General features: G+C 47.8%; 2 protein-coding genes and 2 long non-coding RNA genes across 11 annotated transcripts in view; 2 read left to right on the top strand and 2 right to left on the bottom strand.

Annotated features, from left to right (window-relative positions):
- Positions 1–751: 751 nt before the first annotated feature.
- ANKRD54 (ankyrin repeat domain 54) lies at positions 752–13,122 on the bottom strand. 4 transcript variants are annotated; one of them, XM_077914588.1, is made up of 8 exons: positions 13,056–13,122; positions 10,421–10,468; positions 5,245–5,338; positions 3,270–3,341; positions 2,743–2,790; positions 2,543–2,667; positions 2,237–2,344; positions 752–1,873 (listed from the first exon to the last, which is right to left on the bottom strand). In XM_077914588.1, exons 2-8 carry the CDS (start codon positions 10,439–10,441, stop codon positions 1,799–1,801), a joined length of 543 nt encoding a protein of 180 aa, XP_077770714.1. In that variant the 5' UTR covers positions 10,442–10,468; positions 13,056–13,122; the 3' UTR covers positions 752–1,798. The 4 variants fall into 4 exon arrangements, with proteins under 4 accessions (XP_077770714.1, XP_077770711.1, XP_077770713.1 ...); XM_077914585.1 differs by lacking the exon at positions 13,056–13,122 and adding an exon at positions 12,082–12,484 and having other exon boundaries at positions 5,245–5,343; XM_077914587.1 differs by lacking the exon at positions 13,056–13,122 and adding an exon at positions 12,082–12,210.
- On the top strand, positions 12,096–14,200 carry LOC144323747 (uncharacterized). Its single transcript, XR_013389115.1, has 2 exons — positions 12,096–13,639; positions 13,981–14,200. It is a non-coding gene; the product is annotated as an uncharacterized LOC144323747 (long non-coding RNA).
- Positions 14,201–20,525: 6,325 nt separating this feature from the next.
- LOC144323748 (uncharacterized) lies at positions 20,526–22,381 on the bottom strand. Its single transcript, XR_013389116.1, has 2 exons — positions 21,499–22,381; positions 20,526–20,643 (listed from the first exon to the last, which is right to left on the bottom strand). It is a non-coding gene; the product is annotated as an uncharacterized LOC144323748 (long non-coding RNA).
- EIF3L (eukaryotic translation initiation factor 3 subunit L) overlaps positions 21,236–27,976 on the top strand; it is a 27,843-nt gene continuing 21,102 nt past the window's right edge. For 2 of the 5 annotated variants that reach the window (XM_077914581.1, XM_077914580.1), the window contains exons 1-3: positions 21,395–22,200; positions 22,659–22,707; positions 23,658–23,868. In XM_077914581.1, coding sequence (XP_077770707.1) covers positions 22,099–22,200; positions 22,659–22,707; positions 23,658–23,868 — 362 coding nt within the window. In that variant the 5' untranslated portion in view covers positions 21,395–22,098. Of the gene's footprint in view, positions 22,201–22,658; positions 22,708–23,657; positions 23,869–27,976 lie in introns of those variants that run through there. The other 3 variants (XM_077914583.1, XM_077914582.1, XM_077914584.1) reach the window with 3 other exon arrangements.

The following is a 27,976-nucleotide window of genomic DNA, read 5'->3' as shown; positions in this document are numbered from 1 at the left end:
CCTCACGGATCCCCCCTCAGCCTACCCCTCCCTCACAGGAGCACCTCCCTCCTCAACCCCTCCCCCAGAGCGCCCCCCACCCCCTTGTGACACCCTTCCCCCTAGGAGTCCCTCCCTCCCCCACGGTGCTCCAACCCCCATTCCACCATGTAGACAAGATAGTCAGTCACTTCTCTGCAGCAGCATCTTGGGCTCTGTGGAAACCTGACTGCTTCCTCCGCCCCCCTCTCTCCCAAGTCTTGGGGCTGGCAACACACTCCCCCCCCAACCCTGCTGCCAACCCTGCTGACCTGGTGGGTCTACTCCCTTCACAGGGTGCTAAAGGCAGCCCCCCCCCACCCCCGCCCCGCTCCCGTATCTCTGACCTACAGCGGCCCTTTTGTCTTCAGGGTCTGGGGAGCAGCTGGGATCCATGGGTTCAGTTCCCATCTGATCAAGCTGGGCTTTGGGGGACAAGCTCCCCTTGCAAAGTAGCCAGGATTCCTGTGTGCTCAGATGGCAGTGGTGGGACTGGACAGCGTCCAGGGAGGACTGGACAGTGACCTGGGGAGAGTCTGTGTGTACACTGTAGTCACCGCCTGGGAGAGGGCCGGCCAGGCCCTGCCTTTGGTGTGTCCACTGCCCACAAGGAGGGAAGAGTCTGCCCCTGCAGGGGCAGCAGTGGGCTGCGTCCTTTACAGTGAGCTCTGCACCTCCATGACTCCGTTAGTTTCCTGTCGCTGCTGCAACAAATGTCCACAAACCCAGCGGCTTAAAACAACACGTATTTATTCTCTTATAGTTCTGGCAGTCAGAATTCTAAGATCTGGGCTAAAGTCAAAGTGTCAGCAGGGCTGGTTCCCTCAGGAAGCTCTGAAGGGAGAATCCATTTGTTGCCTTTTCTAGCCTCTGTGGGCGCCGGCCTGCATTCCACAGCTCTGACCCCTTCCCACTATATCTCCTACTTCCTCTCTGACCTCCTGCCTTCCTCCCATAAGGAAGGAATCCCCAGGATTACATGAAGCCCACGGGGTTATTCCAGGAGTCACCTTGTCCAAAAATCATTAATGTAATTACATCTGCAAAGTCCCCTTTGCCCGATAGAGTAATGTTCCCAGGTTCATGGGATAAGAACATGGACATCGGGGGGGTGGGGGACACTATTCAGCCTACTACAGTTAGGCTGCAGAATGGACCACAAGGCCCTCCGGGTGTTTTAGCGCCAGGGAGAGAAAGGCTTTGGGTTCCGCGAGATCCTTCCTAACCTTGTATTTCTAAGGTCTAGGCCTCACCGACCCTCCCTTCCAACCAAGAGAAACTCACTGCAATGTCTCCTTGAACATCAGGTGACAAGTCTAAATCTAAGTGCTGGTGAGGGGTGCAGGGCCAGCCAAGAAGCCCCCGAGGATGACTGCCCAAAGCCCATACCCTGCTGGCTGTAAAGAGCCCCTGGCCAGGAAGAGACACAGAGAAAGGTCTGGGACCTGCCGAGGGTGCCAAGGAGGCCACAAGACAAGTGAGGCCTGCTAGGACAGTGCATGTTGGCCAGAGCTGAGATGTGGCTGTGGTGCTGTGGGAGCAGAGGAGGAAGCTGGAGCTGTGGTCCCAGCCCATGAAGATGAGACAGGCCGCGGCTGGGAGTGGGTCTGAAGTCAGTGAGAGGGCATCTCTGCCCCGGCAGCATCTGGGGGCAAGGGCCTCACCAGAGAGGTGCGGCTCCGAAGTCCCAGGCATTGGGCTTTTTTTTTTTTGTAATGAGAGAGCAGTGGGGGCAAGGGTGGGGCAGTGGCAGAGCAGGGAAGGCAGGGAGCCTCTCTTGCTACCTCTTCTCCATGTTCTGCATCTGCAAGCTGAGGGACGTGAAGCTGGCCAGGAGGTCGGTCACTTCATCCACCTGTAGGACCAAACCAAGGCTCCGTCACAGGTGCCACACCAGGCCCAGGGGTCTCAGCCCCCAGATCTCCACCCCAGTGCCAGAGACATGGAAGGTAGGGTTGTCTCTCCTCCCAGGGCACGTGGTGGCCTCACTGTGGGGACTACGCAACAGATAATCCTTGACTCCAGGTGGTCTCAGACGGCCCCAGAGAGAAGGCCACAAGTAGCTTCAAAGGAAGTAGACAGAGGCTTTGAGGTCTACAGTGCGCTATAACCCCACGACCGCTGCCTCTCTCCACTAGGAGTGACTGTGTCACAGCAGAGAGGCACTGGCCTGAGGCTCCTGCCAGGCCCTGGGCCTAGCCCTGCAGCTGCAGCTCACCTGCTCTTTGGTGCTCGTCATCTGGAGGCGGGTACAGAGATCATCCAGCCGCTCCCGCTGCTCGTGCCGCCCCAGGCGCTCCAGGTATTCCCTCAGCATCTGGATGATCTGGAACAAGGGGCTGGGCTCAGCTGCTGGGGGTTCTAGCCAGGAGGCCCAGAGAGAGCTGGGGGTGGAGCAGGTGCCAAACGGGGTTGGCGGGAAGCAACCAGGAGCCCTAGTGCTGGAGGCAGGTGTGTCTGTGGCTAGGGCAGCACCTGCCCTGTGCTTGTTTGCAGCTGTGGGCTCAGCATGAGGGACACTCACCTGCTTCACCTCCAGCCGCACAGCCTCCAGGCACTGGGAGTGGCCTTCCTGCAGGATGTTCAGCTTTGACTTGGCCAGGTGCAGGGGCGTGCGGCCAGCTCGGTCCAGGGCGTCCACACGGGCCCCTGAAGGGGCAGGTGGAGTAAGTACTGTGGAGGGTGAGGGCAGGAAAGGGGGGCGCAGGGGAAGGGAGCACATACCTCCTCGTAGCAGTGTAGTGATGACAGGGACGTGGTTGGTGCAGGCCGCTGAGGAAGAAGAATAGGGACTTGAGAGTCCAGGACACCAAGGCTTGGCCCTGTGTGCCTGCTGGGGGAGGGGAATGAGACTCCCAAGTGTGCCCGCTCTAGGTCACACTTCCAGAGATGGCATCACCAAGACAGCCATGGGGCAGGTCCAATCCATCTCCCTCCCTGTACAGCTAGGGAGACTGAGGCTTGGAGACGGGACCTGCCTGTGAGCCACAGTGTGGGTCAGCCACAGGCAGGAACAAGCTCTGCTGAGGTGTTTAGGTTACTAAAACAGCTATGCTCAGGGCACGACCATGTGGTTGACCAAAGGAGAATTCCAGGAGACACAGACCAAGGGGAGTGAGGCCCCAGGGGGCCCGGGCTCTCCCTGGCTGATAGGAGATCCTGCTGGGAGCTTGCAGGACCCTAGGCTTGCCATCCAAGGAGCCTGTCTGTGCTGCGGAGAAGGGTGTCCTGGCAGCTTCTCAGGCACTCACCCAGGTGCAGTGGCGTGTTCCCCAGCCCATCTCGCTGGTTGGGATCAGCCCCATGGTCCAGGAGCAGCTGTACTGGAAACAGGAAAACCCACGAAGAGTTGTTGGAGGACTTCAAAGGACTGGACCCAAGCCCCCACCCCTAACCTAACTAAAGAGGCTTCCTCAAATCAAAGTGTGGGACACTGAAAGCAGACACAGTTCTCTATATTGTTTCGTTCATTCATTTGTTCATTTATTCGTTCACTTACAGGGTTCATGTGCAGAAGTCTCAGGGACAGGGACTGAGGATTCTGGGAGAGCCTTCTGGCCTATGCAGGTTGGAAAGGACTGGGATTTTAAGGGTTAAAGAAAGCTCTTTCAAAAAAAAGAAAGCTCTTTCAACAGTGGTGGCTGCTTGTAAAGGCTTTCAAGGAGGCTTCCTGCTCTTTCCATAGCCACGTGCCAAAGTGGGAATTAGGCCAAAAGCTGATGCTGAGCACCTTCCTCCCTGAGAGTCTCTGTGCCACCTCAAGGGTGGGCTGTGGTATTGCCAGGGCCCATCATTAGCAGACTAATGCATATGACGAGCCCAGGCTAAGGCCCACGCCATATACAGAAACTAATGTGAGAGGTATCATGGACCTAAATGTGAAAGCTCTAAGTCAGGCTCATAGAAGAAAATGAGACATCATCTTCATGACCTCAGGATAGGCAAAGATATCTTAAACAGGTCACAGAAATGTTAACCATAAAAAAGAAAAGATTGATACATTGGATTCATTCAAATTAAGAACTTACATTCATCAAAAGATACCACTCAGAGAACAAAAGATAAGATCAGAAAAGTTAAGTCATTTATATTTGACAAATGATTTGTATTCAGAATATACAAAGAATTTCTACACATCAATAAGAAAAAAAAAAAAACAGGCAGCTTGATTTAAAACACAGACAAAAGACTTGAACACAAAAGAGGATACGAGAATGGCCAATATATACATGAGCACGTGCACAACATTATTGGCCACCAGAGAAATGCAAATCAGACCACAGTGAGACGCCACCACACCAGAATGGCTAAAATTAAAAAGAGAATACCAAGCATCAGCAAGGATGTGGAAAAATGTGGAACTCTTACACTGCTGTGGGAGTGTATATTGGGCCACATGGTGGGAAATCGTGTGGAACTACATACTAAAGCTAAGTGTACGTGTACCCTAGCAAGTCAGCAACCCCACTCCTGCATTTTAATCTAACACAGTTACAACGCTTATATCCACCAAGTCACATGTACAAGAATGTTCATAGCAGCTTTATCCATAATAGCCCAAACCTACAAACAACACAGACATCCATCAACAGTAAAATGGATGAACTGTGGGACATCACACAATGAAATACCAACCAGCAATAAGAAAGGGAAGGCTCCCGATACAACAACATTCAGGGATGAATCTCAAGGATGTAAGTTTGAGTGAAAGACAGTACAAAAGAGTACATACTCTATGCTTCCATTTATGTGACATTCAAAACCAGGAAAACAAATCTATGGTGAACAAGGTCTACAAAGGGTTAAGGACTAGATGGGGCATCAGGTAGGCTGCTGGGATGCTGAAACTATTTCTTTTCATGGGCTTGAACTCATGACCCTGAGATCAAATCACATGCTCTACCAACTGAGCCAGCCAAGTGCCCCTGGAAATATTCTTTTTTTTTTTTTTTCCTGGAAATATTCTTTAACTTGATCTGGATGGTGATAACACCAGTGCACACATACAGAAAGCTGTTTATACATTATACCACATGCAAAAAAGGACTTTAAAAAGGGAGAGAAGGGATTGTCCTGCTGCTGCCCTTGGCACTAAGTAAATGTTGCCTAAATGTCTTGAAAGACTGGCCCCCACCCTGGCTGTGCAGACAGTAGGTCTCCCCCCCTGCACCTCTGGACAGATGCTGCTTGGCCAGCCCCGCTCCCTCCCCCTTGACCAGGACTCACCGATCTGGTCATTGCCATTGCAGGAGGCAAAGTGCAGAGCTGTGCGGCCCTTGTCATCAGCTGCACAGGGATCCGCGCCATCTTCCAGAAGCTGCTGCACTGACACCACCAAGACACAGATAACAGGGGGACAGAGACAGTGTTAGCTAAGCGGCAGTCCCTGGACTTGAAAAGAAAGATGCTCGGGGTGCTTCTGGGCAAGCTTCCAGGTAAGGCATCCATGAGGCAGGGGAGACCGAGTCACGCCTGGGTGCTGGCCTCACAGGGGATGCCAAGACAAGGGACTTGTCCTCCTGAGGGCTGAACTGAGGACCACCAAATCTGGCTGCTCTGGCTCTGTGTCTAGGGATAGATCATAGAAGGATCTTGGCCCCCAGAGCCAGGAATTCTAGAATCACAAAAATCCCTGACTGACTTTGGCCCCATATCCATTTGGATACACTCCCGTTCTGGTTGGACACAGTGGCCTGAGCTGTTGGGCCTTTGCTCCTGGGAGGCAGCCCTTTAGTGGCCCAGAGCACAGGCCTGGGGCCATGCACGCGAAGTCCCAGGCTAAGCTGAGTAAGGAAGAAAGGAGGATGTTGCCCACAGCATGGGCCAGTGGAAAGAGCTGGGTTGGGGGCAGGAAAGCCTGAATTTGGGTCCCGATTCACCAGCAAATGGGAATAATCGCCCTGCCAATCTCCAGAGCTGCTATGATGGGAATAATGGATGTGAAATGTCTTCTTTGCGAAATGTGGAGCCATTATAAATTGTGAGGCATTATCTGCCACATGTGTATGTCCAACTGAAATGTAGAAATTGATGCCAAATATCATTTTGGAGCAACCAACATTTTTGTCTTTGGTAGCAAACCTCTCAAGGACTCCAGACAAAGCCCAGAATCCCCTCCTCTTTCTTCTCAGGCTCAGGTACCAATCCATCTCCTCAGTGCCCTGTTTACCCTGCTACTCTCACTTTAACAAGCTGTGCCATTTTATTTTTTTTTTAAAGACTTACTCTTTCTTTCTTTCTTTCTTTCTTTCTTTCTTTCTTTCTTTCTTTCTTTCTTTCTTTCTTTCTTTCCTTCCTTCCTTCCTTCCTTCCTTCCTTCCTTCCTTCCTTCCTTCCTTTTTTTCTTTCTTTCTGATAGTCACAGAGAGAGAAAGAGAGAGAGAGGCAGAGACATAGGCAGAGGGAGAAGCAGGCTCCATGCATCGGGAGCCCGATGTGGAATTTGATCCCGGGTCTCCAGGATCGCGCCCCGGGCCAAAGGCAGGCGCCAAACCGCTGCACCACCCAGGGATCCCAAGCTGTGCCATTTTAAAGCATGGGAGCTGTACGCCGAGCAGCTACCTGGCACCAGGCACCTGTCTGCTATGCCCCTCGACAACCCGGCCAGGTGTCGTGTCCATTTAGCAAACCAGGAGAAGAGTCCTGGTCTGTAGAGTGGTACACTCACCCAGCTACCAGGAGGCAAAGCTGTGATGTAAACCCAGGCTTCTCTGGCTTCTCCGGCTCCAGAACTTACAAGAAATACATAACTTTGGTTTTTCTGGAGGTTTTGTTTTAGAAATGCTATCACTTTCTTTCTCTCCAATTATATTGTAGATTTTTTGGTTTTATCTTACTTAATACCTAGGACCTGGGTGGCTCACCAATTTGGCGCCTGCCTTCAGCCCAGGGTGTGATCCTGGAGTCCCAGGATCGAGTCCCACGTCAGGTTCCCTGCAAGGAGCCTGCTTCTCCCTCTGCCTGTGTCTCTGCCTCTCTCTCTCTCTCTCTCTCTCTGTCTCTCATGAATAAATAAATAAAATCTTAAAAAAAATAATACCTAGGACCATGATCGAATTTGTTCAGCTCCATGAACATTATTGACTAATTGAAGAAATGAATGAAGGTGATAGGAAAAGGTTTATGAGAGTCGAAGAGAAAGAAGAGTTTCCAGTCAGCTCAGGACATTCACCAAAAGACAACCATACCAAAGAGATAAGATAAAACTAAGAGTCAGTTCTCTTTTATGATTTGTACAGTTACAGTCTTATTGGAAAGCACTAGAAGCAGCATCTGGCAGAAGTCATCGAAATATGCATATCTTTTGATGGGATAACCCCATACACCTGGTTAATTATCTTAACAGTGAAAAACTTGGGCTCGGTGGGTGAAGCAGGTTAAGTGGGTTAAGCGTCTGACTCTTGATTTCGACTCAAGTCATGATCTCAGGTCCCTGAGATCGAGTCTTGTATCGGGCTCTGTGTTGAGCATGCAACCTGCTTAAGATTCTCTCTCTCCCTCTTCTTCTGTCCCTCCCCCACCCCAAAAAGAAAAATCATTCTGCAAATATATGACTAACTCTCACTTTGTTCCTCTGAAGACAGTGGGCAACCATTACAAATTGTGATTATAACTGGAGAATGGAATTATGAGATGATTTCTGCTTTTTACCTTATAAGCTTCAAAAAGTCATATAGTCATGTATTTATTCTGTAAGTAAGGAAAAAAAGAGGTTTCCATTTTGAAAAAAAACGAATGGTTACAAAGACTATGAAAAGTTATATGGGCTACAAAATTGTGTATCCGGCACAGTTTGCAAGTCCATAAAGAAAATTTCTCTGTATAGGAAAAAGGATAAGGATAGTCACCAATATATATACAGAAATTAGTTCCTTTGCTGATTATGGATGTTTTTCTTGCATATTTCTCTCATCTTCCAAACATTTTAAGTGTGTATGATTTTCATATATATGAAAATATATTATGATTTAACAATAGCAAAACATCAGTTTTATGTCCACTATAATTGCTGAACACACCAAAACCCCAACAAATGTGTAACAAAGGAAAAGGAAATGCAAACCATAACAGAAAAGGAGTAAAGAGGCTAACCCTACAGCCAAGGTCACCGTCAGCAAAAGCCTGATCAATCTGACAGCCATTTAGATATGAACGTGGGTGTGTTAGAGACTCTGACTGGAACATTACAGTATTTCTATCAAAACACTGAAACCACCATGTGAGTACTTGATTCAAGATGAACTAGGCTTTCTGTGCAAGGGAAGTATAATTCAAACAATCTCTGGCCACACACAAGAGGTATTAAAAAGAGAACACTTATCGTTTTTCCTTGAAAAAAAAAAAAGCTATCTAGGTTGCTGCTCAAATATTCGAAAATGTTAAAGTTCATGGAAAAAAGACCAAAGTGAAAAGAGTTAGCCCTCCAGCTGCCAGGCCTGCTCACCATGCTACACCAGGGGTAAGGGAACCATCTTGAGGCCCACAGTTTAACACCCAGCCCCCTGAGGTAAACGACTTCCTGTCTGTGCTGGCTGTAAATGGGCTCTTTGATCCCATGGCCCTCAAGCGATGCTCACAACTTCTCTGTTGACCACAGCACAGCACCACCAAAACAGAATGATGGCCACTTGAGGCAGGTAGGATCACAGCCCCCAAGATGTCCATGCCCTAATCCTCAGTTTATTGAATAGGTTACCTTATGCAGCAAAGAAGACTTTGCAGATGTGAATAAGGTTAGGCACCTGAACTAGGAAGATTATTCTGGATTATTTAGGATAATCACACTAATCGCATAAGTACTTAAATCATAGTCCCTTTCCCTGCTGTGTGAGCCAGAGAGGCAGTGGTGTGAGGACTCAGTCCATTGTTGCTGACTCTGAAGATGGAGGGAGAAGACTATGAGCCAAGGAATGTGGGTAACCCCTAGAAACTAGAGAAGGCAGGGAAACAGAGTCTCCCCTAGAGCTTCCAGAAAGAAATGCAGCCTGGCTGACACCTGACGTTCAGCTTGGTGAGACCTGTGTTGGATTTCTGACCTCCAAAATTATGTGCTAAGAAATCTGTGCTATTAGGGATCCCTGGGTGGCGCAGCGGTTTGGCGCCTGCCTTTGGCCCAGGGCGCGATCCTGGAGACCCGGGATCGAATTCCACGTCGGGCTCCCGGTGCATGGAGCCTGCTTCTCCCTCTGCCTATGTCTCTGCCTCTCTCTCTCTCTCTCTCTCTATCATAAATTTAAAAAAAATTTTTTTTAAAATTAAAAAAAAAGAAATCTGTGCTATTAAAAAAATAATACAAATTTTTCAAAAAGAAATTTGGGTTATTTTATTTATTTATTTTTTTTTTAATTTTTTTTTTTAGGTATTTATTTATTTATTTATGATAGTCACAGAGAGAGAGAGAGAGGCAGAGACACAGGCAGAGGGAGAAGCAGGCCCCATGCACCGGGAGCCTGACGTGGGATTCGATCCCGGGTCTCCAGGATCGCGCCCTGGGCCAAAGGCAGGCGCCAAACCGCTGCGCCATCCAGGGATCCCAAATTTGGGTTACTTTAAACCAGCATGTTTGTGGTAATTTGTTGCAGCAGACATAGAAAACTAATATATGGATATGATGAGAAGCTTTCCCCTAGGACTTGTCCTTGTACCTCTGATGCTGCTACTCCCATCAGCCAATGGACACTGGAGAGCAACCACGTACACACAAAAAAACCAGGGTGGTGTCCTGCTAGGAGCCCCTCTCATTCCATTTGGGTGTTCCGTCAACTAAACAAGTTTGAGAACCATTGACCCAACTACTGCAAAGCCTCAGTGAGCATTGAAGGTGGTGGTTCTGTTCGGGTGGTGGCTCTTCTGGCAGTTAAAGTTGACTGTTCGTTCCCATTAACCAAAACTTCTAAAAAGCTCCTACCCTGCTGCTCGGTGCCAGAGATACAAAAGCAGACATGGTCCCCACATCAGGGAGCCCACAGACTGAAAAACACTATGACATCAGGAAGTTCAGAGTGACAGGGAAGCATGGGAAGAGTGAGCATCTGAGCAAGACTAATGGGACACCTGGGTGGCTCAGTGGTTTAGCGCCTGCCTTTGGCTCAGAGCCTGATCCCAGGATCAGGGATCAAGTCCCACATTGGGCTCCCTGCAAGGAGCCTGCTTCTCCCTCTGCCTATGTCTCTGCCTCTCTCTCTGTGTCTCTCATGAATAAATAAATAAATCTTAAAAAAAAAATAAGCCAGACTTATCTCTTGTAAGATGAATACAGTCACATGATATATATAGTGAGCCTAGTCCAGGGTGTGAGCTGGCATACTGAATTCAAGCACTGTCTTCCCAGGAATTGGTTGCCTGGATTTTTCTTTTCTTTTCCTAACCAGCCAGTGGGGCCAGACCTGCTTTGCACACTCACCTGTTTCCACGTCATTGGCATTGGCTGAGTCCCTCAGCCTTTTCAGAGCTGTGAAGAGAGCAAGAGAGCTCCAGTTAAAAACAAAATAAAACAGGAGCACCTGGGTGGCTCAGTGGTTGAGTGTCTTCTTTCAGCTCAGGACGTGATCCCCAGGTCCTGGGATGGAGTCCCATATGGGGCTCCCCGCAGGGAGCCTGCTTCTCCCTCTGCCTGTGTCCCTGCCTCTCTCTCTGTGTGTCTCTCATGAATAAATAAATAAAATCTAAAAAAATAAATAAAACAGTCATGATGAAGCAGAGAGTGGATGGCTTCCTAGTTGATCCACCATTCACCCACAAGAACATCTAAAGGGAAGGAAAGGCACCAGGATACAAGAGACGCTACCCTGGGAACAAGAAAAACTTTTTTTTTTTTTTTTTTGGAACAAGAAAAACTTGAAATGTATCACAGCTACACAGTGCAAAAAGCCACTTTCTGTAGCAAATCCTTCAAGGTCTTTGGAGCCAGATCTTGGCTCTGGCACTTAAAGTAGCTGGGTGACCTTGAGCAAGTTAGTTAAACCTCCTGGGCCTCAGGTTTATCATCTGGGAAAAAAAAAAAAAAAAAAAAGGTTGAGCCCTATCCTGACAGCCCCAAGTTGTTGCAATTATATTCTCCAAAAGAGGCCATTCCCAAATAACTGAGTTAAATTTGGTAATTCCGAAGCAGAAACGCTTTTCTCCTATAAGGATGCTACCTCTGTATTAGAGAACAATGCCTTTGTCATCGGAGGGATGGTCAAAATTGCAAGCAGATACATTTAATGATTCCTTACTTCTGTATAGCCCTTTATGCTTTACACAGCACGTTCAAATTTTCATTTAATCTTAACAGCATGACTTAGATAAGGGCGGAATCACAGATAGTCCTAGAAGGGACACTAACATTTCCATTCTTAAATCTTTCAAGGCATTGGTTTCCGCGTCATCCCCAAATGTAAAAGACAATAGAGCCCACACACGAGCAGGAGTTTGACCTGGCCCATGTGGGTTGATGCCAGCACAGCCACTTTCTAGCTACCGGGGGTTGGAGCAAGGCAATCTCTCCGAGCCTCAGTTTCCTCTTCCATATAATGGGAACAGTATCTGGATCTCACTGAGTTACTGTGAGGACTGGAAATGAACACATGCCGGCCCAACAGTGTTTGGCACACCACCAAAGCAGGATAACCTGTACTGATTCACCCCCTGACTTAACTCCGGCAACATCCCCGTAAAGCAAGCATTGTAGTGGTTTACACACGGAAAAACTAAGGCTGGAAGTTTCTATAGTTTGCCTAAGGCTTCGAGGTAGAGGAGTCCAATCCCAGTCCGTGCAGTTAAAGGAGTTGCCGGAGCTTGGCCACAGGCTCCGGCCTCCCCCCCTCTTTGACGCTAAAAGCGTTCGCCCCAACACCCCCCCCCCCGCCCTTCTTTTTTTAATCTACTAAGAAACGCCTGGAGTCCTGAAAAGTTTCTGTTCAGGAATCCCCGAGCGCTTAAAGGCCGTCCCCTCCAGGTTCGCGGTCCTCGGTGCTCGCGGTCGGCGCGGGCCCGGAGCTCAGCCGTCCGCGGACCCGGTCGCGAGCGGCCGCGGCAGTCGGGGCCCCCGGGGTCCCGCCGCGGTCCCGCCGCGCTGCTCACCGTGCACCTCCTTGCCCGTGGGCCCGAGCCGCCGGTGGGGCCTGGCGCGCCTCAGCCGCCCGGCGGGGATCTTACGGCGCAGCTCGTCGCGGGGCTCCGCGTCCTGCTGCCACAGGACGTGGAGGTAGCGCAGCGGGGACTGCGCCCCGCCGGACGCCCGGCCCGAGAGGCCCGCGCCGCCGCCCAGCGCCGACCCGAAGTCTGCGAAGGAGAAGAGGCCCTCGCGGCCCGTCAGCGGCTCCGGCGCCACGGCGCACTCGCCGTCCGAGCTCGAGCGGCCCGAGCGCGGCTCGTCGTCCGCGCCCCCGTCGGCGGCTGCCATGGCAACGGCTCTGCGCGGGCCTGGCCGCGGGAGCCTCGTTCCGGGCCGACCAACCGACCCGCTTCCTCCGCCCTAAGCCTCGCTGTCAGCGGGCGAGCGGGCGGGCCGGGCCCGCAACCACGGCAACCGGGAGGGGGCGGGCTCCCGCCGCCAACAGCCAATCGGGCGTGGTTCGGGCGAGAGAATTGGTTTCCGGCGGCGTAATTGACGGACAGAACAACCAATCGCAAATATTAACCGCCCACGCCCTCACCGTACGTCGCCACCGGAGCCAATAAAACAGCTGAGTTTAGGACACTTTTTCTCTCTCTCTCTCTCTCTCTCTCTCTCTCTCTCTCTCTCTCTCTCTCTCTCTTTTTTTTTTTTTTAAACTCTCACCAACTTCCCGAAAGATAACGGGCAGATGCTTTAACCAATCACCTCAGGGGAGCTGGGAGCTGCAGCCAATCACTGAGGAAAGCGAAGAAGCCGCCCTCCAGGGATAAACACGTACATTTTAAATCGCGAACGAAAGAGGGAGGTCTTCCCGGTGGAAGTGCGTCGTGTAAGAAAGTAAGAATGTGTCAACGTTTGGGGCTCTTCCGCAAAGGGGGGAGTAATAGCTTCTGAAGCGGAACGATCCCTTTGGTGAGGGTTCCCGTCACTGACTTACGAAGAATTTTAATTCAACGTGACTGCCCCACAGCGACGCCGCAGTCGGCGAGCCGGTCACCGAGCCAGGAACCGTGTGTCCAGGGCGCAGGCTCAGCCCCGCCGCCCGCGCCGCCCGCGGTGATGCGCACAGCCCACGGGACACGCAGGGGCTCCGCGCGGCGGACCGGCCCCGCGACCCCTCTCACCACCCGGCCGCCCAGCAGGACGTCCATACGCTGGACGAGGAGCGGGAGGAGCGGACGCCGGACACCAGCGACTTGCGTGCGGATGCCGCGCGCCCCGGACCACGGCCTGGGTCCAGGCGAAAGTTCTTCCTTCTCCCTCAACCCACTAAAAATGTAATCTTTCCCCTGACAGTTGAAAAACACCTTCAGAATTTGCGGTGCTCTCGGAACACCACCGTGAGGTTTCTCGTGATACTGTATGGAGAAAAGCGCTGTTTTATTTGATCTCTGCCCCACGTATGCCTACTCCCCTTGTGGTTACAAGGAAACCGAGGAAAGAAATGAACACCGAACACGCATCGCTTACCAACTGCTTGATGTATTTTATATGATTTCTCCCTCACAAGAACCTTAGCAGGTAGATGTTATTATACCCACTTTGCTCATCAGGAAATTGAGGTCTGGAGATGTTATATGAACCCATGTACAGGATTAGAAAGAACTGGGATTTGAGCCCCTCAAAGTCCTCTCTATCCACCATACTGTTTTCTTTAATGAAGAGCCTGCTGGGAACCTAGTTCCAGAAAGCTTAAGGGACATCTGGGTGTTTATACCTTACTCCTGCTGAATGTATCTGGAAATAACTTTATTATTCATTCCGTGTAATAACCTCCAAAGTTGTCTTCATCCCTCCAGCCTCTCTTTGTAGAATTCAAGGTGCATATGCTGGCTAAGGTACAATTCTTTTTGTGTCTGTAGGATCTGCCTACCCAGGTTAAAGTGCAAACCCGTTATTCTAGCAGTCAGCCGTTGTCTTCCGCCTACTAGTGGGTCCGGTCTTCGAGCAATCTGGTCAACTAAATATGTGTACATGTCACAATCTTTTCATTTGAACAGACTCTCTAAACATTTGGAGTTGTTACTTCCCATTTTAAAAATCAACTTTGTTGGCGTATTAATTATATAGCCCAACCTTCCAGTGTGTTTCAGGAACCACTTGTTATTTTGGATTAGAAGAATGGGATGTGTGTTGAATGTGAATCAAGTTATGCTAAAGGCTTTAGACTGGAACTTGAGCTGTATTCCCCAAAATGCCTGGCTCAGCAATGGGCACCACCGCATTGTAACTATTTGGCTGACTGACCCATTGACTGACTGAATGAGAAAGGATAGTATACCCCAGTGGTTAAAACCATCAACTTTAGAGGCTTAAGAATGTGGGGCTATGGCTTCAAGCAATGACTTTACCTTTCTGAGCCTCAGTGGAGGTATTAGTAGGACCTATATCATGTGGTTATCACAAGACTAAGTGATATGCTGTGAGTAAAGCACAGAGCTTGGCCCAGAGTTAGTGCTCAAAAAATGGTAACTATTGCCATTATTATAATAAATAAGGATAGGGGATCCCTGGGTGGCGCAGCGGTTTAGCGCCTGCCTTTGACCCAGGGCGCGATCCTGGAGACCCGGGATCGAATCCCACGTCAGGCTCCCGGTGCATGGAGCCTGCTTCTCCCTCTGCCTGTGTCTCTGCCTCTCTCTCTCTCTCTCTCTCTCTGTGTGTGTGACTATCATAAATAAATTTTAAAAAAATTTATAAATAAGGATAGGATGCAAGCTATGGCCCATGCAGATCCTATGCAACACTAGGCCCATCACACTGGCTTGAACTTGACCTATGAACTTGACCTTGAACTTGACAATCATTCATACTAGTCCTTTTTATTCAGCTAATCAGCAAATAAAATATGGAGTACTTGGTGGGAGACAAAGAAAATGCCTATAATGCTTGCCTTGTGGGAAAAGCTTCCACCTGGGAATCCAGGACTTGGGCTCTAAGTCCCGTCTGGACCAAACTCATCTCCTGATTTGGAGTTAAGTGTTTCCTTTCTTTAGGCCTCAGTCTTGTCTTCCTGTAGGAAGGTATTATTCTAGGTCAGATATTGACACCGGCTCAGTTCCAGATTCAGTAGGACTTTCCTTTAATTTTTCTCTCATTACGTTGGCCTGCACAGTATTTTAGAGCAATCTGAACTGAATGCCAACATTTAAAAATGGAGAACTTTTATGAACATTTAAAAAAAATCTCCAGATTCTTTTTCTTTTTCTTTTTTTAAGATTTTATTTATTTATTCGTGAGAGACACAGGCAGAGAGAGAAGCAGGCTCCATGCAAGGAGCCTGACGTGGGACTCGATCCCAGGTCTCCAAAATCATGCCCTGGGCCACTGGGGCTGCCCAAATCTTCAGATTCTTTTAAAAACGGGAGATATAGCAACACAGGACCAGCCCTCCCACATGGCACATGGGTGCCTGCAGACAACTCTCCCCTTTAGATGGGATATAGTATTGTGGTTTGCCACAGTCCCCACCACTCCCTCCTGAGCCTTATAGGCAGTTGCCATTTATTGCCATACTTGTGCTGTTGTTTTTCTTAGGCAGAGCTAATAGGAAATTAATATATTTCTTAAAAAAAATATTTCTTGTCTTCATTAAATGTGGAATAACAGCAACGAATGTGGAGGGAAATGATCTAGTATCTGAAAATATGTCATATGGTGATTGCATGCCTTTTTAATAGCATGCTAGAGAATTGCTTGTAAACCCACATAAGAGCCATCTGACTCTCTAGGGAAATCTAACTTTGACAGCAATTGATTAGCATCCAGTGACGTTTTCCAACTCTGTAAAGTTAGAAGTTAGCTTGTAGGAAACTGATAAGATGCAATAATTTTTGCACGTCTGATGAAGAAAATAATCCCAAAGATTATAGTTTTATTATCCCATAGAGCATGAAGTATGATTAGCAATTATAATTCAGTATTCCTTTTTTATACATATTTTTAAGATTTTACTTATTTATTCATGAGAGACACACAGAGGCAGAGACATAGGCAGAGGGAGAAGCAGGCTCCCCCTAGGGAGCCCGGATGTGGGACTCAATCCCAGGACCCCGGGAGACCACCTGAGCCAAAGGCACTCAACCACTGAGCCACCCAAGTGTATTCTTTAACTCTTCAAATTCTTTCCAAACCAGCTCTGTCATATTGTTGGTTCCTTCATTAGCAAATAAATAACCTTCCTCTTTATTGTATGAGAATTGTATCTTTAGGGATCCCTGGGTGGCGCAGCGGTTTGGCGCCTGCCTTTGGCCCGGGGCGCGATCCTGGAGACCCGGGATCGAATCCCACATCGGGCTCCCGGTGCATGGAGCCTGCTTCTCCCTCTGCCTGTGTCTCTGCCTCTCTCTCTCTCTCTCTGTATGACTATCATAAATAAAAAAAAAAAAAAAGAGAATTGTATCTTTAATTTCTTAAGGGTATTAATCTTTTGTCATTGTGTAAGTTCCAAAATTGTTTTGGTTATTTGTTATGTTATTGTTAATTATAATTTAAAAATCACATTTATTGTGATATGAATTACCTATAGTAAAATTCCCATATTTGAAGTGCGCAAGGTTGATGATTTTTGACAAATGTATATACTTAGGTTAACAACCACCCCAGTCAAGATAGAGAACATGACAATGTTTTATATATATATATATATATATATATATATTTTAAAACAATTAGAGAGTTGCTCTTTTAGGCTAGAAAGGGCCCTGTGTTTTCAGAAAAGAAAATAATTATTGAGGTACCTGGGTGGCTCAGTTTGTTAAAGGTCTGACTCTTGATTTCAGCTCATGTTGTGATCTCAGGGTCCTGGGATCAAGCCCCATGTCAAAGTCGGCTTGGGGATTCTCTCTCCCTCTCCCTCTGCCCCTCCCTCTCACTCATGCTCTTTCTCTCTGAAATAAATAAATAAATCTTTTTAAAAAGTTATTATTTAGGGCAGCCCGGGTGGCTCAGCAGTTTAGCGCCGCCTTCAGCCCAGGGTGTGATCCTTGAGACCCCGGGATCGAGTCCCATGTCTGGCTCCCTGCCTGGAGCCTCCTTCTCCCACTGTCTGTGTCTGTGCGTCTCTGTGTGTGTTTGTGTGTGTGTCTCATGAATAAATAAATAAAATCTTTTTTTTTAAAGTGATTATTTATTTGTGGTATTAAAATAGAGACAGCGGGCAGCCCGGGTGGCGCAGCGGTTTAGCAACGCCTGCAGCCCAGGGCGTGGTCCTGGAGACCCGGGATTGAGTCCCACATCAGGCTCCCTGCATGGAGCCTGCTTCTCCCTCTGCCTGTGTCTCTGCCTCTCTCTCTAGCTGTGTGTCTGTGAATAAATAAATAAAATATTAAAAAAAACAATAAAATAGAGACAGCAGGCCCCAAAGAGAGTCACTTGCGCTAAGCCCCACAGCTGTAAACCACGACTTAATACCTAACCTAATTGCAGCTTCAAACCCACCCGGTCTACCTCTCTCTCACCACCTGGAATGTAGCCTTTAACCGGTCACCATGGAGTTACATGGGCAGCACTAGTGAGATAATTTGCCAGATAGAGCCTTTCCATTCGTCTTAGGAAGCAGATCTTGCCTGCAAGTGTACATTCTTTGCAAATACTTTCCTTTTTCTGCCCCCTTTCTGCCTTTTATTTTTTAAACAGATTTTTAAAAAAGATTTGAGAGAATGTGCACAAGCACAATTGGGGGAAGGGCAGAGGGAGAGAGAGAATCCTCAAGCAAAATCCCCAGTGGGGAGCCAATGCAGGGCTCAATCCCAGGCCCCAAGATAATGACCTGAACCGAAATCAAGAGTCAGATGCTTAACCATCTGAGCCACCCAAGCATCACCCCCCCTCCATCCTTTCTGCCTTTTAAAACCTTTCCTTGGGCAGCCCGGGTTTGCTCAGTGGTCAGTGCCACTTTCAGTCCAGGGCCCGATCCTGGACACCTGGGATGGAGTCCTGAGTCGGGCTCCCTGCGTGGAGCCTGCTTCTCCCTCTGCCTGTGTCTCTGCCTCTGTGTCTCTAATGAGTAAATAAATAAAATCTTTAAAAAATATAAAAATAAAACCTTTCCTTGCCTACAGCTCAGTGGAGCTCTTGTTTTAAGATTTTATTTATTTATTTATTCATGAGAGACACAGAGAGAGGCAGAGACAGGCAGAAGCAGGCTCCCCACAAGGAGCCTGATGCAGGGCTTGATACCAGACCCCAGGATCATGCCCTGAGCCAATGGCAGACACTCAACTGCGGAGCCACCCAGGTGAATGGAGCTCTTTTCTATCACTAGATGGGCTACTGCTCCATACATGAATTGTTGAATAAAGCCAATTTGATCCTTAAATTTACTTAGTTCAACTTGTGTGTTGTGAACAGTGGGCAAGAACAATAGTCTTGATGTCCATGGTGAAAGAGAAGATAGAATTTAGCAGGTCAGGAAATAGCCTGCTACTTCACTGTTGTTTTTTGATTTTTTTTTTTTTTAGATTTATTTATATATTTGAGAGAGAGGGAGAGAGAATACAGAGGTAGAGGGAGAAGCAGACTTCCCACTGAGCAGGGAGCCCAATGCGGGACTTGATCCCAGGACCCTGGGATCGTGACCCGAGCTGAAGGTAGACGCCCTAACAGACTGAGCCACCCAGGCGCCCGTTCTTTGTTTTTGTCTAGTTGACTCCTTGTACCAGATGATCCCTTAAGGAGCCTCTATTTCTGACTTGTAGAGACTGAGCTCCTGCTCTCCCAAGGTCCACCTCCCACCACAGTAAATGAGGGGTAGCAGGGGTTTGTGAGACCATGCTCAAGAGACCCAAATAAGCAGGACAGTAAGTGAGCTATGGAGAGACGCAGAGTTCTTGGGAAGTGGAGCTTGGAATGAACCCAGCTGAAGAGACCAGGCAGATGGTAAAATATAACTAATGGCTTTTCTGAGTCAGAGTTTCCTGCCTCAGATCCCAGGCAAAAGAAGATCAAGAGAAGTAGGAAGGCTTTTCAGCTGCTGAATCCTCTTGATGGCTCCCCCAGCTAGAATTATCCCAGGGGCTTTGGTCTGTCCACAGTTTCTTTGCCTTTGAGGTACTGCTTTTCCATTAACAAGGGACCCTTTCAAAATCAAACACCATGTGATCAGACATTTCATAGTCTGTAATGGGGTTCTGGCTGCTTTCAGGTCAGGTTGCAATTCTTTATTCCTTTATTTATTTTTTCAAAGTTGCATTTCTAAGATATTTTATTTATTTATTTATTTATGAGAGACACGGAGAGACGCAGAGACACAGGCAGAGGGAGAAGCAGGCTCCATTCGGGGAGCCCGAGGCTGGACTCAATCCCAGGACCACGGGATCAGGCCTTGAGCCGAAGGCAGATGCCAGCCAGGTGCCCCTCAAAGTTGCATTTCTTAGTGGGCTTAAGATGCTGCCAAGTGATGGTCTAAATTTCATTTCAAATGCAGTTCTCCAAATATGGATTGAGAATTGCAAGCAGGAAGGGTGAGGTAGTATTACACTACCAGTGAGATGATATTGGTTTGGACAAGAATGATGGAAACAAGGTGGTAACATTTGAGAGGGAATATTTTGAAGGAGGAGCCAGCAAAATGCAGATGTACTGAAAGGTGTGGCATGAGAGTCAAGTCAAGGGTGGTTCAATTCAACTGAACAAGTTGAAGTTGCCCTTAATTAAGATGGGGAATACTGTGGAAGGAACAAGTTTGAGACAGAAAATCAGAAGCTCCATAGAGATGTGTTAAGTTTGAAGTGCCTTCAGACATGCAGGTATTTACATGGGCCAATGAGCCCACTTCTGGGATGGAGTGGAGACATAAATGTGGGGAGTCAACAGCATATAAGTGATATTTATTTATTTATGATTTTAGTTTATTCATGAGAGACAGAGAGAGAGAGAGAGAAAGAGAGAGGCAGAGACACAGGCAGAGAGAAGCAAGCTCCACTCAGGGAGCCCAATGTGGGACTTGATCCTGGGACTCCAGGATCATGACCTGAGCCATAGGCAGACACTCAACCTGCTGAGCCACCCAGGCGTCCCATATGAGTGATATTTAAACCTACTGGACCAGACAAGCCACCCAGAGGGTGAAGACAGAGAAAGAGACCAAGCCCAGGGAGAAGAGGCAGTCCACTAATTAGTGATTGGAGAGCTGAGGAGGATCAACAAAAGAAAATGAGCAAGAGTAGCCAGTGAGGAAGGTCCTTTCAAAACCTTTACCAACTATTCTCTGTTAGAGTGTAAATCCTGGAAGAGATAGAAAATAACAAATACACATATGTACATGAATATATACATGAATATACAAATTATAAATACATATATATATATAGACACTCAGGTGGTTATAAACAAGGGATCCAAGTTTTTGTTGACTGAAACTTACCTGAAGAATAAAAGAATTAGAAATTACAAAAACAAAACCAGGTAGGAGAGAGAATATTTATTTAGAACAAGAAATCACAACACAAATTGTGGGAGAAATCAGCCCATCACATATTGCAATTTGTAACTTCCAAAAGCTGACAAGAGAAGCGTCATAAAATCTGGAAAACAAACATATTTGTTAAGTTTCTTAAACACCTCCATAATATTTTTTTAGGCCGAATAATGCTTTGATCGCCTCTTTAGAGGACAACAATTTCATATCATTTTCCATAATGAGAATGAAAAAATAATTTAGTCGTTCCTCTAGCATGTTAGACCAACATTCATTACTTATTATTTTTATTTTATTTTAAATTTCAGTAGTTAACGGTGTCAGATTAGTTTCCGGTGTAAAAAAGCAAAGCAAAAACGCGGCACGAGGGGGGGCGGGGCAGGGTACCCCAATCCTAAACAGGATCTCAGAGAACTGAGGGTGACAGAACCGGCCTTGCAGATACCTGGGAGGACTGCATTCGGTAATCCACACCAGGTAAATGTGAAACCGGAAGACCAAAGGCGGAGTGTACCTCACAGGGAAAAACAGGAAGAGCTGTTTTGACAAGAGCAAGCGGAGGCTCACCTAAGGTGAGAGAGCCATGCTTCAAGTCACACAGCAACTCAGCAGCAGAGCTGGGACTGGAATCTAGATTTCTTTTTTTTTTTTTTTTAAGATTTTATTTATTCATTCATGAGAGAGAGAGAGAGAGGCAGAGACACAGGCTCACAGTGAAGCAGGCTCCACGCAGGAAGCCCGACTCCGGACTCGATCCCGGCTCTCCAGGACCACGCCCTGGGCCGAAAGCAGGCGCTGAACCGCTAAGCCACCCAGGGATCCCCCGGAATCTAGATTTCTATTAGGCGTTGCGGATGCGCAGCTGACCATACTGAGGCCCTGAACCCACCTGCCGGTGTCGGCTGGTTTTATAACCCGATCCCTAGCTCGAGGCCTCCCAACGTCCGTTTTGAAAACTGACCTCAGCCAGAGTGGATGCTGCAGGGGCGAGCCCCAAACCACAGCTGGCTTCACGCTGCCTGCTCCAGCCTCAGTGTCCAAAGTTGGCAGGCGCCTTTTTTCAATGACCTCTCGCTGCACGGGACCAAGTCTCAACTTTTACACCGGTACGTTTAGTCTTCTGAGGCCGATCATTTGAAGTTTCTTGCCGCAGGCAAACTGCTTAGACCTGAATCCAACCTCAGGCCCCCGACACCCGAATTTTATTTCTCGCGAGAAATCGCCCGAGGAGGCTGTCAGCCATCTTTGGTGTGGCTTCGTTTCTAGGGTCTCTTAACTTTGCCCCGTCTTTGTTATGCCGAAGCGGTTCAGCCTTATTTCTGAGTTGGCGCAAGCACTATAGAGTCGCCCTTCCTCGTAAAGCCTCTAATTGAAGAAGGAAGGAGAAGTCAGGTATTCGTCGTCTCCGCCCTTCTCGACGTGGCGGTCTCCTATGGCTGGCGGCTTCCTGTAGACTTCCGGCTTCCCGGCAGGCCCGAGCGGGGCTGGACTTCCGGCCTCACGACGCAGGCGCGGGCCGCCCTTCTCGCTCTCTCCGGAGGTGCTCGTGAGCCCAGAAGCCATGTCTTACCCCGCTGATGATTACGAGTCCGAGGTAAGCCGGCCCTGCGCGTGTTCTGGGCTCCGCGACCGGGCCAGTGTCCTCTGGATGCTGGGCTCCGCGGTGAGAAGGGGTCTGGGTCTCTCTAGGGGCCCCCGCGGGCCGCGCCCGCTGCAGTCTGCCTCCCGGCGTGCTCGGCCCTCGCGCTGTTCCCATGGCTGGCGGCTCCTCACCGGCCCTCTCGGCCCAACCACTTCGCATGGCCGGTCTCCTCGTCCTCAAGTTTTCCGAGACCGGAGACGGGGGCTGGTTATGGGCTTGTTTCCGTAACTGAGCTCCTGTGGGCTTGGCTCACTCTTGTCAAACCCCGTGGGTTCCCACAGCCTCTGGTGCTTTGCTCTACCTTATGGCCCCATAACGTCTGCTTAGTCTTCCCTCTGCACAAGCATGTGAGTTTCTCGGAGCCAGGGACTGTGTTTTATCCACTTTTGTATCCCTAGTACCTTGCTTGGCACACAGATCCTCGAACGAGCGCTTTGGATTCACGAATTGGTGACTGTTCCCATCTGTTTCGTTAACAGGCTGCTTATGATCCCTATGCTTACCCAGGCGACTATGATATGCACACAGGTGAGACTACGGGCTTGTCTGGCGCGCTGGGTACTTCTAGGGTTTGGCACTTTGTTGAATGCCTCTGAACAGCCCCAAGGGGCGTCTGTTAAACACTGCTTCTCCATGGTCTCGGTTTGGAGTCAGTTATTCTCAGAAGGAGGGTGGTACAGCCTAATAAATTAGGCCTTTGACATGGTTCATGTCAAAGTCTCATCTAGCTGTGGTTTCCCTGTTAAACGACTTGATCTTGACTTGATCTCAGGTCTTGAGTTCAAGCCCTGTGTTGGGCTCTTTACACTGGGCGTGGAGCCTACTTAAAAATATGTATATGTGTATATACATGTCTATTTAAAAATATATTTCTAGGGCAGCCCGGGTGGCTCAGGGGTTAAGCACCTGCCTTTGGCCCAGGGCGTGACCCTGGAGACCCGGGATCGAGTCCCACGTCGGGCTCTCTGCATGGAGCCTGCTTCTCCCTCTGCCTGTGTCTCTGCCCCCTCCCCTCTCTCTTTCTGTCTAATGAATAAATAAATAAAATCTTTAAAAAAACCCTTTAAAAATATATTTCTATTTACACATATATTTAAAATATGTGTTTATATAAAGTGTTTACTACTTACTTCCTTTTCCCGCAGTCTTCCCTTCTCTTACAGTATATGTACAACTGTTCTAGGTGTTGGGTATACCTGAGTACGAGACAGAAAAGGTTCTTGCCCCCATAGGATTTAGGTTCTAGTGGAAGAAACCGATAATAAGCAAATAAATAATTGTAAATGGTGGTAAGTGTTCTGAAGAAACAGGGTAATGGAATTGAGAGTGAGTTGGGGACAGTTATACCTCTGAGTGTTTAAAAGGGAATTATACCTGATTTTATAGACTTGAGTTTACTTTGGGGGATGGTCTTACTCTTTTGTTTTGTAACATGTGGGTTTGAAAACACTTGTTAAAGTATTCTATCTGATCTCTAGGAGACCCAAAGCAGGATCTGGCTTACGAACGTCAGTATGAACAGCAGACCTATCAGGTGATCCCCGAAGTGATCAAAAACTTCATCCAGTATTTTCACAAAACCGTCTCGGATTTGATTGACCAGAAGGTGTATGAGCTGCAGGCTAGTCGTGTATCCAGCGATGTCATTGATCAGAAAGTATATGAGATCCAGGACATCTATGAGAACAGGTACAGAGTGCTGACTGAAATGCCCTCTTCCTGGGTGGGGCTGGTTTACTGATGCAGCCCCTTAAAAGGGGCTGTTTAATCATTACTCTGTAAAGAGAGTGCCCAAGGGGTTTCTGTGACTCCTTGAGGGAGAAATGTTATTTTGTTGGACTGTATTCCCCGAACTCCTATAGGACCTAAAATAATAACATCACTATCAGTAATTATAGCAGGTATTAGTATGTCTGATCAGTATAGATTAGGCAGTGTTCAGAATGCTTTTCCCATATTTACTCATTACTCTTCACAGTAACCCCATGAAGTAGGTAGTATTGTTTTCTTTACCTTACAGATGAGGGAAACAAAGCATAGAAAGTGTAAGTCACATAGCTAGCTGAGTGTGTGTTGAATTTTTTTTTTAATTTTTTTATTTATTTATGATAGTCCGAGAGAGAGAGGCAGAGACACAGGCAGAGGGAGAAGCAGGTTCCATGCACCGGGAGCCCGACGTGGGATTCGATCCCGGGTCTCCAGGATCGCGCCCTGGGCCAAAGGCAGGTGCCAAACCGCTGCGCCACCCAGGGATCCCCTGTGTTGAATTTTGAACCTGCACAGTCTGACATAAGAGCCCTTTGTTTTTTCAAGATACTATTTATTTGAGAGAGAGAGGGAGAAGGAGAGCGAAGGAGCAGGGAGAGGGGCAGAGGGAAACAAACAGATTCTCTGCTGAGCAGGGAGCTGGACGTGGGGCTTGATCCTAGGACTCTGGGATCATGACCGGAGCCGAAGGCAGATACTGAAGTGACTGAGCCACCCAGGTGCCCCCAGAGCCTAATTTTTAAATTCTATACAACTTAATGCATAGCAGGGTGAGCCAACCTTTGAGTGGTTGCTTCTGTTTTGAGGGGATTGCCCTGTGTAATTGGCATTAGAGATGAAACAATATAGTCAGGGTTGAGATGGTCAGTAAAGATTTCACCAAAGATACAGAATTTAAACAATTCCTGGGAGGGGTGCCTGGCTGATTCAGTTGGAAGAACATGTGACTCTTGATTTCGGGTCATGAGTTTGAGCATGATGTTCAGTGTAGAGATTATTTAAAAATAAACTTAATGTTAAAATTAATTTTCTGGGAGGAAGAGTGGACAAAATAGATGGCCAAAGACTGGATCATTGAGTAGAATTAATCCCTGAACTGTTTTTTCCTTCATCTTCAGGTCTTTCTAGTTAGAAGTGTATTGATCAGTGCTGTCCCATAGAAATAATACTGAGCATCAGTGGCTCAGTTGGTTCAGCATCTGCCTCCAACTCAGGTCAGGATCCTGGGGTTCTGGGATCGAGCCCCGAGTCAGGGTCCCGGCTCAGCAAGGAGTCTGCTTCTCCCTTTGCTTCTGCTCTTCTCTCCATTCATGCTCGCTCTCACACTCTCTCTGTCTCAAATAAATAAATAAAATCTTGGGCATCCCGGGTGGCTCAGCAGTTTAGCGCCGCCTTCAGCCCAGGGCCTGATCCTGGAGACCTGGGATAGGGTCCCACGTCGGGCTCCCTGCATGGAGCCTGCTTCTGCCTCTGCCTGTGTCTCTGCCTCTCATGAATAAATAAAATCTTTTAAAAAAATAAAATAAAATCGTAAAAAAAAAAAAAAAAAACGTAATCCTAGCTACATGTGTTATTTTTTTTATTGACTACATTTAAAAAATGTAAAAAGAGGGGTGCTTGTCTGGCTCAGTTGGAGCGTGTGACTCTTAATCTCAAGGTGGTGAGGTCAAGCCCCACACTTGAGTGTAGAGATTACTTAAAATCTTTAAAAACAAAACAAAAAAACCAGCACCTGGGTGGTTCAGTCAGTTGAGCGTCTGCCTTTGGCTCAGACCATGATCCCAATGTCCCAGGATTGAGCCCTGCGTTAGGCTCTCTACTCCGAGCTTGCTTCTCCCTCTCCCTCTGCCTGCCACTCTGCCTCCTTGTGTGTGCACATGCTCTCGCTCACTGTCACATACATAAATATATAAAATCTTTTAGAAAAGCCAACTAACAAGCAACAGGTAAAATTAATTTTAATGATTTACTTCATCTTAAATGTTACACCACACATAATTAGTATCAGACTGTTAATGAGTTTACTTTTTTTTAAATCAAGTCTTTTAAACCACATCATTTGTATTTAAACCACATCTCAGGGCAGCCCTGGTGGCGCAGTTGTTTAGTGATGCCTGCCGCCTGGGGTGTGATCCTGGAGACCCTGGATCGAGTCCCATGTCGGGCTCCCTGCAGGAAGCCTATTTCTCCCTCTGCCTGTCTCTCTCTCTCTCTCTCTCTGTCTCTCATGAATAAATAAACTCTTTTAAAAAAAAAATAAACGACATCTCAATTCATGTGTTTTGGAAATACCTGATCTCTGTTTAGATTTCATAACATTTATGATAGAAAAAGCAGATTCAGGTGATTCTAAATGTACTTGAAAGCTTTCCAGTAACTGAGTTAAGTACTGGTTTTTTAATTAAATTGATTGATTGATTGATTGATTGATTGTTAAAATTAACCAAAATTTGAAATTTGATTCTTCAGGCAGAATAATCACATGTGGCAAATGATTACTGTATTGGACAGTACAGGCAGGTAGGGACCAGAGTTGAAGGCAAGTACATGGTAGATCTTTTCGTAGGAGAACGTGTGGTGAGAAGAATGGCTGGTGCCTTGGAAAGTACAGTGATATGGGGATGCCTGGGTGGCTCAGCGGTTGGGTGTCTGCCTTCAGCTCAGGTCCTGATCCCGCAGTCCCGGGATCGAGTACCGCATCGGGCTCCCTACAGGGAGCCTGCTTCTCCCTCTGTCTCTTCTCTCTGTGTGTCTCTCATGAAGAAATTAATAAAATCTCTTAAAAAGAAAATACAGTGTTACTGAGATGTATTGTATGTGGGTTTTTTTGTTTGTTTGTTTTGTTTTTTATACTTTACTTATTTTGGGATCCCTGGGTGGCTCAGCGGTTGAGCATCTGCCTTTGACTGGGGGCATGATCCCGGACTCCTGGGATCAGGTCCCGCATTGGGTTCCCTGCATGGAGCCTGCTTCTCCCTCTGCGTGTGTCTCTGCCCACCCCACCCCCCCTCTGTTTCTCATGAATGAATGAATAAAATCTTAAAAAAAAAAAAAAAAGGATTTTATGAGAGAGAGAGAGAGAGAGAGAGAGAGAGGAAGAGACAGAGGGAGAAGTAGGCTCTCTGCAGGGAGTCCCATGTGGGACTCGATCCCAGGACCCCAGGTTCATACCCTGAGCTGAAGGCAGATGCTCAACCACTGAGCCACTCAGGCATCCCGAGATACTTTGTGTTTTGCTACATGTCTTGAAGGGGGGACTTGAGCATGTTTCTGTGCTGAACTGAAAGATCTGGAGAAGACAGATGGTGTTTAAGGAAAGTGGGGTAAAGTTGAAGTCACTCCTCAAGGGATCAGGAGGGAAATTGAACAGAGACCTCCTAGAGGGCTGTGAGGTATCTTGGGTAGCAGTGTTAGGGTTGGATGGTGTGGGTCTGTTGTAGCATCAGACAGCAACAAACAGATTGATTTCTTCCAAGATTGGGCAGGGGAGGAGGAGGCACAGTGCTCTGGGAAAGTAGGGAAAGTATTGGTAAGGGAGAAGGTTGGTAGTATCTAAAAAGTGGTTACCAGGGGATCCCTGGGTGCCGCAGCGGTTTGGTGCCTGCCTTTGGCCCAGGGCGCGATCCTGGAGACCTGGGATCGAATCCCACGTCGGGCTCCTGGCGCATGGAGCCTGCTTCTCCCTCTGCCTATGTCTCTGCCTCTCTCTCTCTCTCTCTCTCTCTCTCTCTGTGACTATCATAAATAAATAAAAATTAAAAAAAAAAAAAGTGGTTACCAGATTAGGGAACAGCAGGCTGGTAAATATGAGGAGAGTTCATGATACAGAGGCAGGAAATGATCCTGAAGAACACGGTGGTTGTCTAATCAATAAAAAGGAGTATTCACTGTATTAAGAGTTGAGGTGCAAAGTTGAATTGAGGAAAGTTGTAGACTTGAAGGCTCTGGCCCTGACTTTGTTTCTATGATGTCTTCCTCTTTGTGAGCCTGGGTCCTTATCTGTAAAATGTGTGGGTTGCCTTTTCTCTGG

The sequence above is a fragment of the Canis aureus genome, chromosome 11 (assembly GCF_053574225.1).
Source record: "Canis aureus isolate CA01 chromosome 11, VMU_Caureus_v.1.0, whole genome shotgun sequence".
Lineage (NCBI taxonomy): Eukaryota > Metazoa > Chordata > Mammalia > Carnivora > Canidae > Canis > Canis aureus.
This window is presented reverse-complemented; position numbering and strand designations above follow the sequence as displayed.

Coding starts and splice junctions, on each gene's coding strand:
- ANKRD54 (XM_077914585.1), bottom strand. CDS start 12,403: ATGGCAGCCGCCGACGGGGGCGCGGACGACGAGCCGCGCTCGGGCCGC. Junction 5,344..10,420: donor TGCCAATGACGTGGAAACAG/GTGAGTGTGCAA, acceptor TGGTGGTGTCAG/TGCAGCAGCTTCTGGAAGAT. Junction 2,345..2,542: donor TGCGGCTGGAGGTGAAGCAG/GTGAGTGTCCCT, acceptor CCCTTGTTCCAG/ATCATCCAGATGCTGAGGGA.